The 15459-nt window shown below is 38.3% G+C and overlaps 1 protein-coding gene across 1 annotated transcript in view; it reads right to left on the reverse strand.

Annotated features, from left to right (window-relative positions):
- Nucleotides 1–6558: 6558 nt before the first annotated feature.
- The window catches only part of SMAD6 (SMAD family member 6), a 104597-nt gene continuing 95696 nt past the window's right edge, over nucleotides 6559–15459 (reverse strand). The window contains exon 4 of the mRNA XM_074294739.1: nucleotides 6559–7501. Coding sequence (XP_074150840.1) covers nucleotides 6957–7501 — 545 coding nt within the window. The 3' untranslated portion in view covers nucleotides 6559–6956. The remainder of the gene's footprint in view (nucleotides 7502–15459) is intronic.

Raw genomic sequence — 15459 nt, forward strand, 5'->3', positions numbered from 1 at the left:
CTGTGGAAGAAGAAATAGATCAAAAGAAAAAAAAACACAAGAAGGTATAAGGTAAGTGAAAAAATATATTTTATCTGCATTCAGAATTCATTAGTTCTTTATCTGATTATGGATAGCATTTTCTTTCATGAGTCCTTTATATTTATCTTGGATAATTGTATTGCTGAGAAGAGCTGAGTCAATCATAGTTGATTATCATACAATGTTGTTAACTGTGTTATGTTTTCCTAGTTCTGCTCATTTCACTTTGCATCAATTAAAAATTGTCTTTACATGTAATTGGACAAAATAAAATACTGTTAAAAATAAACAAACAAAAATAAAACAAAACAATGTTAGGATTACTAACTTAGTAATCCTAACAAAACAAAATAGTTAATAATTTTCTAATGGGACTGTTTCCCCAAGGGTAGAAAATAGAACCCATTTCTAGGCAGGTGTGTTCCTAAGCTGAGTAACTAAATTAAAGTTCAAATCACTGACACCCATATAAAGACAATTAGGGTTAGGTGTGATGTAAGGAGGAAGAAGGGCAAAGTAGAAAGACTGCTGAATTTAGCATCACAGAATCCAAGTTCAAATTCTGGCTCTGATCCTTACTAACCAAAGTCATTTAGTTCCATGGACCTCATTTGCAAAACGAAGGGGTTGATGACTTCTACATTCCTTCCAACTTTAAATCTATGAATTTCTTTCTATCTTCAGACTTCAGTAAGCAATAATCCAGTTTTGGATTTCTACTAAGATTGTTGATAACATAATATGGTATCAAAAAATCCATAAGAAGCACCAAAAGGAGTTTTTAGGAGACCAAATATAACTGATACATGAACTTAATGAAAACTTTTAAAGATGATTTGTCAAGATAGCTAGGTAGCACAGTGAATAGATCCTTAACCTGGAGTCTGGAAGTCCTGAGTTCAATTCCAACCTCACAGCTGTGTGATTTTGAGCAAGTCACTTAATCCTGACTTCTCCTCCCCCATAAAAAAAGTTTGTTAACATCTATTCAGGAAAGCAGTCAGCACAAAGATGTAACTAGCATGTCTTTCTCAAGAATACAACACAAATTTAGTGGCTACGGGAAGTATTAATGGTGATGAGGAAGAAGTTGTGAAAGTGAGGGGGGAAAGAAGAGAAGAAAGCAAATAACATCAATGAAACATTTAAAATCTATTCTAAAGAGAGGAGAGAAAATTATACTGCAGGGCACAGTCAGTTACCGTATTGAATTGAAAGCATATATGAATAAGCTATATAAAATGGATTAAAGTTTTCATGTCTAGTTCCCATTTTCTGACTCTATGTGAATTGAATTGTTCATGATTTCTGACATACAATTAAAAAAAATTTTAAGTAGAAACAGCAATGGATTTTAGACATTCAAAAAGAGGTTAAATCATCTTTTTTTGACAAGGTTACTGGACTTGCAGATCATGATAATATATGGCCCCTGAATACCTGATTTTCAGTAAAGCATTTGACAGTCTTTATTGCTAAATTTTCAGAGATTAAGAAAGGAATTATTTTCCCTTTTTTGGTCCTTTTATCCTAAGCACCAGCACAGAGATTGAAACAGAGTAACTGCTTAACAAATCCTAGGTTGATTGATAACTGATAGTACAGCCAGCTTTATTTGGAACTGGTTAATGACAAGGCTGAAAGAGTAGTCATTGTTCAGTCCTTTCTAGTTATGTCTGACTTTTCATGACCCTATTCAGGATTTTCTTGGCAAAGATATTGAAATGGTTTGCCATTTCCTTCTCTAGATCATTTTACTGATGAAGAACTGAGGCAAACATTAACTTGCCCTGGATCACACAACTATTAAGTGACTGTCTGTCACTGGTTGTGACTCCAGGTCTGGCATTCTATCCACTGTGCCATCTACCTCTCCAAAGAGTAGTCATTGATGTATAAAGATCAACTTTGAAGGATATCTTTAGTGGAGAGTCCCAGGGATCTATTCATGGGCCCATTCTATTAAATATTTTTATCAATGAATTAGAGGAAAGCATAAAATGTGTAAATGTCATAAAACTAAGAGGAACAGCAAATACATTAAGTAACAATCAAGATTCAAAAAGATCTCGATGGCCTAGATATTATAGAGCAAACTATGGATCATAAGCCAAATCCCGTCTGTTGACTATTTTTGTACAATTAGTAAGCTAAGAATGATTTTGAGGTTTTAAAATAAAGTTTTGTTGTATTTTAAAATTCAAAAAATGTTCATGGATCATAATTTGTTCATGCCTGGCCCTAGAATAATAGCTACAGTGTAATCAACAATGAAATTTAATGGTGATAATATGGCAAAGAACTATTATGAAAAATAACTGAAGATTTTAGCAAGCTACAAGTTCAACATAAATCAAAATCTGTGACATTACAGTAAAAAAAAAAAAAAAAAGAAAGAAACAGACAGTGTCATCTTAGGTTATAGTAGGGGGAAAACAGGCTGGAACAAAGGATGTGATTGCAATCTTCCCTTGTCAGTCCACATCTAGAGTACAAGCATACAAAAGAATCCGTTTCCAGTCACCTCACTTTAGGAGGACTACTGACAAACTAGTGCTCAAAAGAGGACAGTCAGGATGATGCATTGCCAGAGTTTCAGTTAGATATTTAATTTGAAAAGATTTATGGGAGAAATGATAGCTGTCACGCAAAAATGGGACTAGATATCCTCTTTTGACCACAAAGGGCAGAGTTAGAAACAGTTGTTTGGAAGTTGGAAAGAAGTAGATTTTGGGTTGATATAGGGAAAAAAATCTTCCTAATAATTAATGCTGTCTCTAAGTCTAATAAGTTGTCTTGGAAGGGGATTAGCTCATCACCACCTGCGCTTGAAGTCCTCAATCAAAATCTAAACATTGACTTACCAGCTAAATGTTTCAGTTCAGGATTGAAAAACCTTTGAGTGCTCTCCTAATTCTGAAATCTGTGACTTTTGTGATCAAGACAGTAACAATTCAATCTCTGGAGCTGGAAAGGACTACAAATATCAAGCATTTCAATCCTTTGATTTACAAATAATGAAACTGGACAAGAAAGGACTGCAGCCTGTACATAACTTCAGTGGAGGAACTAGAAGGATGCACAGCCTCTCCATACCATTATCTTTGTTGACTTTGGATACTTAAGTTTCTTTGAAAAGGGAAAATTTTATCCAGGAAGACCCTATCACCATCTAAGAATGAGTGTTTAGGACAAAATCAATTTCCTAGGTAAAGAAAACAGATACCCAAATTGATGGCACAATACTTTTTTTATATATACATACACACACAGTACATAGACATACATATATACCTCATATATGTATGTGTATCTGTGTATCTACATGCTTTTTTACTTTGTTTTTTGTGTATCTACAGGTTTTTTAACAAGGCTAACATTTATGTAGTATCTACTACGTTCCAGGGACTGTGCTAAGCACTTTATAATTATTATCTCATTTAATTCTCATAACCCTGAGAGATAGGTGTTATCATCCATCTTTTTTTGCAAATGAGGAATCTGAAGTGCTCCAGACTCCATTCTATACACTTAGAGTCATAATATGTACTCACATACATACTCATATAGGTACATATATAGTTATAATATAGATATATGCACATATTTATATGTGCTCCATCTCTCTATATTTGTTTCTCTTCTCCTAATTCCCCCACCATTTATCAATTATTTCCTTTCTCAATAAATTATGTTTGGATTTCCAAAGATTGTTTTTGTTCATCACCTAGAATCCAGTGGATTCTAGAACATTAGAACAATAAAACATTAAAAACTGGAGGGGAAAGTAGGAAATTTGAGTGGGCAGGATAAACATCTAGAGCATACTGAAGAACAAAAAATCTAGATCCATTCTTTCAACTCTTAAGACTTTTGAAGTCATCTGTGTTAATCTTCTAATTGTGATAGGAATTCTCATATTATCTGATAATGGTCAACAGGACTACTTTACCAGGGATAAGGCTTGGAGCTGTGATTTTATTTGGTACCAGGAACTCCCAGGTGAGGAAATTCCCTGTTACCAATGCAGGTCAGCACCTTTAACTTATAGTATTGAGCCTTTGCTTTAATATTTGCAATGATTAACTGAAGAAGAAAATGGTAAACCACTCCAGTATCTGTTCCAAGAAAACACTAAATGGAGTCACCAAATATGAATGAAAAGTGACTGAACAAAAAACGGCACACTCACTACTTTTATGACAGACTATGCAGCCATTGCTGAAAAGCTCTAATTTTTATTTTAAAAATTTTCCCTTTTTTGAGCTATGATCTGCCTTCTTTTAATTTCAAACAAGACTCCTGTTCAGTCATTTTTCAGTCGTATCTAATACTTTGTGAGTCCATTTGGAGTATTCTTGGCAAAGACATTGGGATAGGTTGCTGTGACTTACCTAGGATCACACAGCTAGTTGGAGAGTGGGGATAAATTTGAACTCAGGAAGATAAATCTTCCTAACTCCAGGTCCAGCGCTGTATCCATGGTCCAACTTAGCTGCCCCAAAAGACGCTGTGGTCTTCCAATTCAAGCTACAAATCCCAAACCAAGTGCTTCCCCTTTTTGCCATCATCTTTACAACTGCCTTCCTTGGAAGCAAAATACAAGACTGGGTGCCAGGCATGTGGACTCAATCTCAACTCCAAAAAGCTACTCGGAGGAAGTTGTGGTGACTTGTGAAAGCAAGTTAGGTATAGCTGGTGTGACTATTGCCCAAGGCCTCCTCTCATTTGGCTAAAACTCTGGTTGACTAAACAAGAACCAGACATGATGACATTCATGCTGATCTCAATTGGCTTTCTCTAAGGCACACTGAGGAATCTAATAGTCCATAAGAAGAAACTGTAGGGTGGTAATAAATACTCCAGGAACGTAGTTGGATCCTGTTTCTTCCTTTGCCTTTTCAGAAAATGGAAGCAATGACTGGCAGATTGGACAAGATCACTGCTAAAATCTTTCTCACTGCCACATCCCAGGTTTTAAAGCATTTTACTTGATGCTTGACGTCTACAATCTTAGTATCAGAGTGGGTTAGCAAATTTATATGTGCTTCATCATCCAGCTAAACTGGTGATCTAGGCTTTGACACTTGCCAGTTATTCTTTAGAGGTTATATTTTCTACTATTTGGGAAAGTAAAGAAAATTAAGATGTAGCGAATAGATCCAGAGAGAGTATCTAGAACTAGAATACTCAAAATGCCCATAGCAGCTTTTCATTCCCATGACCAACCATGATCACTCCATATTCTGACCTTGCTTTGCATCCTAAAAATCCTGAGAGTTAAAGGGGCAAGGAAGGTACAACTCAGTATTCATTCACTTCATGGTAAGGGAAAATTCAGGCATGGATTACCCTGGCTCCCAGATTAGCACACTTACCTTTATGCTGATAACAATGTTTGATGGGAAAATATAGGACAACTGATTCCTATTCTTAGACCTGATCCACAAAGTTTATTGTCTTGTTTTTGGAAGTCCCCAAGCCATCCCTATTATATTCTTTCTAAAGGAGCCATAGACAATATAGAGAGGAGCTAACATACTCTGATACCCAAGAAATTACAATGGATGAAATGTAGCTTCAGTCTGGTCAGAGGGTCAGCCTTTGGCCTTTTTGCTGTAGATGTCAAGAATAACTCCCAGGGAAATTAGGTGTTTCCACAGCTATCTACAGATTAAGTGAATGCTATCTATCAGCTCATTCTTCACTCCAGAGTCCTTTAGAGATGAAATGGAAAGATTGGTATAAAAAAGAAGTTTTACAAAGGGGAAACTTAACTATGATTAGTTTTATGGATCTCCAATTCCATATTTTATGTAAATTTTATGGACATTTATATATTCAATAGATAGTTCTCTAAGGACAGATATCATGTTTTCTTCTCCATTCCATACCCTCACTGAGGAGGAAACTCAAGAGTCTCCTTTGTTCTAGTCTGATTTTAAGTTCTACTACTCTCCTCAGAGGAGGTGGACCAGTAGATAGAGTGCTGTATTTTAAGTCAGTAATTACTAAGTTCAAATCTGACTTCAGACACTAGCTGTGTGAATTTGGATAAGTAGCTGAATTCCTGTCTGCTTCATCAGTTTTCCCAACTGCAAAATGGGAATAATAATAGCAGAGCTGTTTTAAGGATCAAATGAGAGATTTTAAAATTGCTTTGTAAATTTAAAGTGCATATAAATGTTAGTGTATATCATCATTTTTAGTTTTTATCCCCCTATTCAAAAAAATTAACAGAAGCTTCTAAATTCAGTGTTTTCACTGAATTGATCAGAATCCTACTGATATGATAACGTATTTTATCATAGCATTTTGAGTTGATAGGGACCCTTCAAAAAATTATCTAGTGCAAATTTCTCATTTAACAATAGAGGAAAAGAAGATTCAGAGAAATTATATGACTTTTTAGGAATGGACTTTATATCCATGGGTTCTCATCCTTTAAATTTCAGTGCTCTCTGCATAACATCCCACTACCTATCAACTTTTGTCCTTCCTTCTTAAGAAAAAAAAAAAAAAAAAAAAGACAGAAAATTTATAATGCGAATACTTTATTATCAATGAGTGACTGGTATTAGCTTTTTGTCTGGGTATTAATAATATTTCAAAAACCATACACCAAACCCAGGTTTTTTACCTAGTTCTGCTGTATCATTTTTTTTTTTAAAAATCTGTATTGAAAGAATTATATATAAGCCAAAGTGCGTTTTCATTTCTTTGTCCATATACACATTGCACCATACATAAATAATTACATTGTAAAATGACTCCATCATTACAAGTATAATATATATTTCCATATAATATATAAAACTTTATATTAAATCTAGGTAGATGATATTTGGGGTAGTCTGTGGGATTTTTGTCTTTTTTTTCTGTCTCCCTCCCAGGGGCTCTTCCTTGACTTAGCTTTTCCTGCTGGAGGCCAATTGTTATCTGTTGTTGCTGAGTAAGATCTCAAGCCAACAAGGGCAAGAGGTGATGAACTGTCTGGAGTAGCAGGGGCCCCAGCCCTTGGCAAAACTGATCCGCACGCTGTTGGGATCATAGGGACCGTCAGCGTAATCCAGTTCTGTGGCGTGCTGCTGCAGGAGGCAAGACTTCTCGAAGTCAAACACCTTGATGGAGTACCCCGGCATCACCTTGCGCACGATCAGGGTCCGACAGCTAGGAATGTCCAGTGTTGGGGAGTTGACAAAGATGGGGTGCTCGCCCCGGTTGTATGCCCACACGCCGTCGGGCTCCTTGCTGAGGAAAATGCCATAGCCAATCTTGTTGCGGGTCCTCCTGACTGTCTCGCTCCGGTGCTCCAGGTTGAGCTGTCCCAGGCAGAAGCCATTTCCTTGAGGTAGGTCATAGAAGATGCTGACGGACTGTTCATACACCGTATAGAGGCGGCCCACTCGGGTCCGATGCTCCCAGTAAGCAACATTACACCAATGGCTCTGTTTCATGGTATCAGGAGACATGCTGGCATCTGCAAGGAGAAAAGTAAGTAACGTCACTCATGGACCGGAACATCAACCCAACCAGTCTTTTTTTTTCTTAGCTGAGACAATAGGGGTTAAGTGACTGCCCAGGGTCCCTCAGCCAGAAGTGATTTGAACTCAGGACCTCCTGACTTCAGGGCTGAAGTTCTTTCCACTGCACCACCCAGCTGCCCCCCACCTGGTTTTTTTTTAGTGTGTGCACATTATAGGCTCTCCCGACCACCAACATATATGCCCCGGGGACACAAGAAAACATAAGACATCTGCTCCATGGCTCAGCTAAGCACAAGAGTGCGAGGCTGGTGAGAGTTAGTTCTTGGTTATAAGGACTATTGTTCCAAGTTCAATTTAGAGTGTGTGTGTTTTTTTCCTCACAGTTTCTGTGATCCTTCTGAAGGACTAATATTAAAGGTAGCAAGAAGGTTCATAGAGGATGGTTCTAGAATGCTGCTACTGACATGGATACTAGACCCTTTCTTCAGGAAAACCCAGCAATAAAGGAGTCCCCATCTGCTTTCCAAAGGGCTAGTAAGGACCAGTCTACCCAAGGTTTGTATTATCACATCCCCTCTCTGGGTCTCCGTTTCCTCATTGGAAAAATGAAGGTATAGGACTAGACAATCTCTAAGGTCCCTTCTAACTTGAAGAATTTTTTCTGTATGCCTACTACCTAAGGAATGATATCAACTTAATGATGACCAACCTTCAAAAAGGCAGCTACCCCTCCCAATCTGACTCTTTAAGACACAATTTAAGATGTTCTCTCTGTTTCTGTTCCCTTTCCTCCATCCATGATGGACCTCTCTCTATCCATTATGTTACACATCCTCTCATTTTATATCTACTTTGCATTTACTAAAAATGCTCAAGATGCTATACTCCTTCCTTCCCCCTTTAGAATAACTCCTTGAAGATAGAAAGCATTTAATTGTTGCCTTAATACACCTCCTCTTTATGCATTGTTGCATAAGTGTTTGATAAAAAATGTTTACTGAACTGAATAGAAATAAACTGACTTAGAGAAAGTTCTGAACCCAAAACAGGTTAACTAGCCGAGGCATTCTTTGATTCTAACAATTGGAGAGAGCTACTCATCCCATCTAAGTTCTAGGAAAAGTGAAGGATTATTTAATGCCCATTCCAAAAGGTCTGATGCCCTTCTTCATCACAGTCATGAGAACTCGTGTTAGTTAATAATGGGTCGTCCTATACCTGTGAACAGGGCAGAAGCTTAAGCAAAATCTCTAGGAGGCATGAATCAATTTCAAAAATACATTGTATCTGTACAGTGTATGTACTGAAATATAACTTTAACACTGAACTGGAAAAGGATATTGTTAAAATAAATGTATGAAACTCTAAATGTGTCACTATTTAAAAAAATGATCTAGGAGGCTTAATTAAGCAAATCCTCTCCCTTCCTGCACATTCAGTGAAGCTCTTTGAACATAACATTAACTCCCTAATAAATGTAACCTTCCAAACCTTTTATGGGGCACTGTGCATGAATACAAGACAAGACAAGACACACATGTTAAGGAGCTTTCACTCTAATTGGTGAGAATAAACAAAAAACAACATAATGTAAGACAGGACAATGTTTATTTTTGTGTGTGAATATTAGAATAGTTTCAAAGAAGAAGAAACATCAATTAGCTTATTAGCATGACATATCCATGGAAGGCATTATCATGAATGAAATGAGAATTGGTATAAGGCATTATCTCTTTAAGTGCTAAAAGAGGCAGAAAAGGCATTTTTTATGTAAAAGAAAAGTTTATCAACTAGTAAAGGATTTAAAATATTGCCTCTATCATAGTGGAACATTTTGATGTCAGAAAGGAATAAGAAAAGAACTTTGGTTTCATAAAAACTTTAAAAATATATATATATATGAAGAAACAGGGTTTTCAGATGGGATTTGAGCAGTTTTGAATAGATGAATTGTGATAGCTATATACATTTTGATTAGTAGATGAATATATATGTATACACAAATGTGTTTGTATATACACATTCATTATACACACAAAGACTTAAATCATCTTGGTAAGGCTATAGGAAGATGAGTCACTTCTGTGTGAATAGTTTGAGGGTTTAAAGGAATAAAAATAGACCTTTTTATTTGTTAAAAACTGGAAAAATGTCAATATGAAGAACAATTTCAATGATGCAAACCAGAATATTTAGAAGACCAAAGAGTTTCACAGAATCATAAGCATTCATCTCATCTACATATAATTATTTCACAACTTAAGAGTGTAAAACTTTTGAAAATGAGATATTACATAAATAAACAGCTAAGGTATAGTTTTTTAAAGTCTTATTTTTAGTTTTGCTAGGAAAATTTAATGGTTTGTTTTTTTTTGTTGTTGTTTGTTTTGTTACCATTTAGATAAAAAGTAAGTCACTGAATGCCAGAAGACTGATTTATGCCAATGAAAAATATGGAAGATAGAAGGCTGAGAAATTAAGGGTTGGAGATTGAAAAACTTAGCCAGAGAAGTGGACTTGACAGGTGATGAAAAGCTACTGCCTGAAGAGACCAGAAGCAGGAAGTTAGTTGAGAGAAGGATTTGACTAGATGACTACTGACTGGTTGGAAAAACTCCATCTTTCTGGACAAAAGCTTCAGTTCCAGATACTGTTCTTTAGCATCTATAGGAACTTAGGTATCTGAAGTCTCTCAGATATATCTGTAGCCTATTTCTGCTACACACACACACACACACACACACAAACACACACACACACGCACACACACACACACACACACACACACACCTCTGTCTCTCTCTGTCTCTCTCTCTCTCTGTCTCTGTCTCTGTCTCTCTCTCTCTGTCTCTGTCTCTGTCTCTCTCTGTCTCTGTCTCTCTCTCTCTTAATGGGAAAAGAGGGAAAGTCCATTTTCATAGCTGCTATATGGGAAAAGTTTCAAGGATGTAAATGGATGTTTCAGAATCCTGATAAGTAAAGAGTGGGCTAAATTTGTTTGTCTTGTTCTGGCCAATCTGAACTATTTTGCTATAATCTGACTGGACAAGACCACATCCTGGTAAGTGAATAGCTGGTGACAGCTAAGCTATATTGGCCAGAGACAGCCTACCTACCAGATGCCTTTTGTAATTTTCTGGATTCAAAGGAACTGTTATCCAAATTAAGAGTTTAACACTTTCTAAAGGTTTTTTTCTTAAAGAAAGATTGTAAATTGAAGAAAGCTTGTAAATGCTGATGGGAATAAGGGAGGAAAGGAGAGGAAAGGGAAGGGAAGGGAAAGGAAGAGAAAGGAATTTTACTTAGTTGGAGAACAGTGAAGACCACAAGACAAGCAGGAAGCAGAGGAAACAGCTTTGTATGACTCTGTTCCTAAATGTATGTATGACATCAAAACCTAAAGTCCAGAGCTGTGAGTTAAGCTAAGAACATAGCTGTTCCTTCCTCAGTTAAACTCTGCCCCACAGCAACTGAGTACACTGGTAAGAGAGTGGTCCAGGTTTATAGGTGGTTTGTGATTATTCATTTACTATGACTCTTTTTTCTTGGTTATGTTTACAATTTGAAAGTATCATTATTGTGAATTGCTGGTTTGTATATACACAGAAACACATCAGAAGGGGCTCAAAAGCTAAAGTCATGAGTTTGTATGAGGGTTTATGTGAGTGTATCCCTCCCTCAACGGAGTTTAGCCCTAGATCCCTAAATAGAATTTGAGGGTGGCAGCACGGTATTTTTCTGAGATCTTGGACCAGAGTACATCTATTAATCCAGAGAGTGAACAAGTGTCCACACACATATGTGAAGAGTTTGATGGCACAGTGGATATAGACATCTTTTTCCTGGTCTTATATATGCCTTAAAATTTGGCATTAGAAGCTCTGGGGAAGACAGCTCCAATAAAATGTAAGGCATGAGGGCAGGAGCATAGGATGATGAAAAGAACTGCCACTGGAATGATACCCCAAATCTGTCGAGAGAACTTTGCTTTAGGTAACCCTTTGAAGCCAGGTCATGGCTTAAACAAGTGCATGTTAGGGTTTGCTACTTTTTTTTTTTTTTGCCAAAACAGTCAAAACCATTATTTTATGTGGAATGAGTGCTCCAGGTGGAGAGAATCTGGCACAGCAGTTGGGAGTAGGGACAGAGAATTTGGTGTGGCCAATAACAGAAAGGAAGAGATTTCATGGGTGCTGCAAAATAAAAATCCACTTCTTAAATCATTCTTTCTTTGGTTCATATGCTGTCCACCAGCTTTCAAGTCCATGCCTGGATAGGGATTGATTACATTTCTATTGTCAACTCTAATCATTCTCTGAATAATGGTGAGTAAGCTTAAGTTCAAACAGTCTTTATTGCCTGTCATAAATGATACACATGAAATTCAAACACATTCAAGTTTAAATTTCAGGAATAGCAGGGACCTAGGCTCAGTCAATATTTTCATATACTGACCTCTACTAAACAAAATCACTATCCTTCACAAAAGAAATACAAACAGGGCCTTGGTTAATGAAAGTGCTAACTGTCCTTCCCTAGCTTGGAAACAGAAAGTTAAGGCAAGTGCAGAATGCTAAAGACTAATCTCCTTGCTGACCCCACAGATCTCTAACCCTAGCCATCATCAAAAAGACTGCTTTTTTGTGCACATTGTTATACAAAAGAGGATTATACCAGCAGAAGCCTAGACTGCTAAGTTACTTTTTAACATGGATCCCTCACCTCTCAAGCCTGAAATCAAGATGGAAAGAGATTTCTGCTCCATTTTGGCTAAAGAGAGAATACTCTACTTAGACAGTATGGGTTGCAAGCAAGTCCTTTCTCCAAATATGTAAAGGAACCCTAGGGGGTACCGAGCCAACATTTAAACCTCCCACCAAAGTGAGAGACCAGGAAGTAATCACTCCCTATTCCTTCCTCTTTCTGCCCTCCCACCCCCACAGCCATGAGGCCTCCCTGCCAAAGGACCTGGTCTTCCATCACACAGCCTGGTTTTCTGTTCCCTAATTCCAAATACATATGATACCTCTGGGGGAGAAAGGAGAGAGAAAGAAATAAACATTTATGTGGCACCTATTGGATTCCAGGCACTTACTAAATACTTTTATAAATATTATCTCATTTTAATCTCATGATAATCCTGGAAGGTATGTGCTAGTATTATACCCATTTTACAGAAGAGGAACCTGTGGCAAGCAGAAATTAAGTGAATTGCCCAGAGTCAAATAGTAAGAGATTTGGACTCCCGATGTTCTAGACCACTAGCTATCTCTTTGCTAGAGATGTTCAAGCAGAGGATGATCTTCTACTCTGTATCTCTTCACACACAGTAGAATTATTTATTAACAAAACCAGAATTCGGCTTCCATAGGTGCCCATGATTAAATGAACAACCAAAATTTTAACAGGGAAAAGGCCCCCAATGACTTCATTCATGACCTAAGAGGAGGGGGGGGACTGTTCCTCTTTTCTCCTCAGCAGGCCCCTCCTCCACACAAAATACGCCTGACATTCTTGTTCTGGCCAGGAGTCCGGGGTTTACAAAGACTCTGCAAGGGAGCTTGGCATCTGAGCAAAGCTTGTGCTTGGCCTGGCATGAAGGTCCCTGACAACAGATCACCAGACTCTGTCCTGTTGACCTCCATGCCTTCATGCCATCAAGTCTGATTAACTCACCCACCGGGTGATGCTATTATTTTGCTTCAGAGACTCTATTGCCGGATTTAAACCTCCGGCTGACAGCTCCAAGGCTTTTCTTTCTCAAATGGCGCTGGAGGGGAAAAAGCCCACCCACCCCCCTTCTTCTTCTCCTCCTCCATTATGGAAGGACTGAATTGAGTTACACTGTGGGAGTGTTTAAAAAGAGCTTGTACAGTTGCAGCTCCTGTTAAAAGTTTGGGTAATTAGACTGTGAGAATACTATGCCAAGAGCAAATGTGTGGGCGGCTGGGGAACACCCCAACCTCAAGCCCCAGACGATGGAAGACCAAGTAGCTATTGTTTCCGGTCAGGACCAACCACATGGTACCCACACTAGAAGCTTTACCACTGGGAAACTGTTCCCCATCTCTTCAGAGTAATCTATTGGGGGCTAAGGGCACTGGGAAAGGACATCTCAGTGATCAACACAGTCAAGGATCATGCCATACCAAAGCACCTATGGTTTGGTCTCTAGTTCAATAAGCAAGTATTGCAGTAAAAGCTTGGAGATACACACAAAAATACGAAACTAGAGGACAAGAAAGCAGTCTCTCCATACTCAGGCAGGAGCTTAGAAATCCAGATGGAAAGGGAGGCAATGTAATAGAGGAAATCAATATAAAATAATTTCTACCTTAAAAAAAAATGCTTTACAGAGATGACTTAGTTTTGCAGGTATGTGTATTCCCATTTTACAGATGAGTAAACTAACACATATAAAAGTTAAACTGAGTAGCCCATGGTCATACAGAGCTGGCAGTAGCAAACCATTAGGGTCAGATTAGTGGGACAGATAGTGAAAGCTGGTCAGAAGGTCAAGAGTCCTTTAGATCTAAAGGGTACATGTGGGAAAGAAGACTTTATGGATCACAGATTCACAGTTCTGGAGCCGAAAGAGACCTAAGAAGCCATTTAATTCAATCCTCTCATTTTACAGATGAGTAACTGTGACCCAGAAAAAAAATCACATGATTGAGGTCAACAGGTAAGATTTGAATCCAGCTCTGATCATTCAACACTAGAACCTAGGTTTCCTGACTTCCCTGGTATGGTGAAAAGGGTCTAAATGTGGGTCAAAGAATGTAGCTCAATGAGATAACCATTCCAGATCAAATCAACTTAAAAAGTATTTATTAAACCCTTCCTCTATGCCAGGGAATGTGCTAAATGCTGGAATAAAAAAAAAGGGGAAAAAAAGCAAGGTAGTCCCTACCCTCAAGAAGTTAACAGTCTAATGGAATAAGATAACACATAAGGCTGGACTATCCCACCTTTTACAGAGGAGGAAGGTGTGGGGAGGCTGCTCATGGTCTTCATGACTCCAAGGTCACTGACGGTATAACCTTAACCCCATGGTTCTGAATCCATAATAGTCTTTTATCCATCTGTTCCCAAGGGCATCGAGGTGATACAGTAAATAAAGCAGAGAGCATCCTGTCATATCACTCAAATCATGAGGACTCAATTTCATGAGTTCAAATATCTGAGACTATCTGTTGACCCTGAGCCAAGTCACTGGAGCCTGTTTGCCTCAGTTCCCTCAGAAATAACAAGCCACTCCAGTATTCTTGCCAAGAAAACCCCCAAATGGGGTCACAAAGAGTTGGATGGGACTGAACAACAAGATGAAAAATGGGGATTGTGAAATGGTGTTGAAGATTTGTGGAGACTGTCTCATTTCCAGTTCAGCATGGCTTCCTTTGCTTGAAGCTGAGCCTAAAGTCTGGATGTTTATTGGAGGCTAGCTGGTTCCATCCCCTCCAGCCCAAAGCCCTACCCAGTAGGTAGTACTGATCGCTTCAGGGGAAGAGGCCTTGGAGGGATCACACCTGTGATACAAGGGCCCAGCAATGAAACACTAGATTTTTCAGGCATCATACCCTTGAAAGTTCCTAGAAAGGCCCAAAGAGTGACTTAACCAGGATCACCTAGTTCAGCAGCATTGGCAAGTCTGGGACCCATGAAGTCTGTGCTTTGTGTCTGCAGAAAAGCCAGTGAGTAGATGCTGAGAAAGGGCTGACTGCCAAAGATCTTTGTCCCTAAGTGGCTCCCCAGTTGCCCTTCTTGTGGGACTAGCCATCTCCCACAGCCATCAACCTAATTAAGAACTAGCTACTTAACAGCAAATAAATCCTGCCGAGTCAGACCTGAGTGAGCAACATCAAAGGTGACCAAAATCCGACTGAAAACTTCCAGTCACCAACCACTGACCACAGCCTGGCCCTGTTTCCTTATCTAATTCTGAGTCTTA

Source organism: Sminthopsis crassicaudata, chromosome 2, assembly GCF_048593235.1.
Source record: "Sminthopsis crassicaudata isolate SCR6 chromosome 2, ASM4859323v1, whole genome shotgun sequence".
Taxonomy (NCBI): domain Eukaryota; kingdom Metazoa; phylum Chordata; class Mammalia; order Dasyuromorphia; family Dasyuridae; genus Sminthopsis; species Sminthopsis crassicaudata.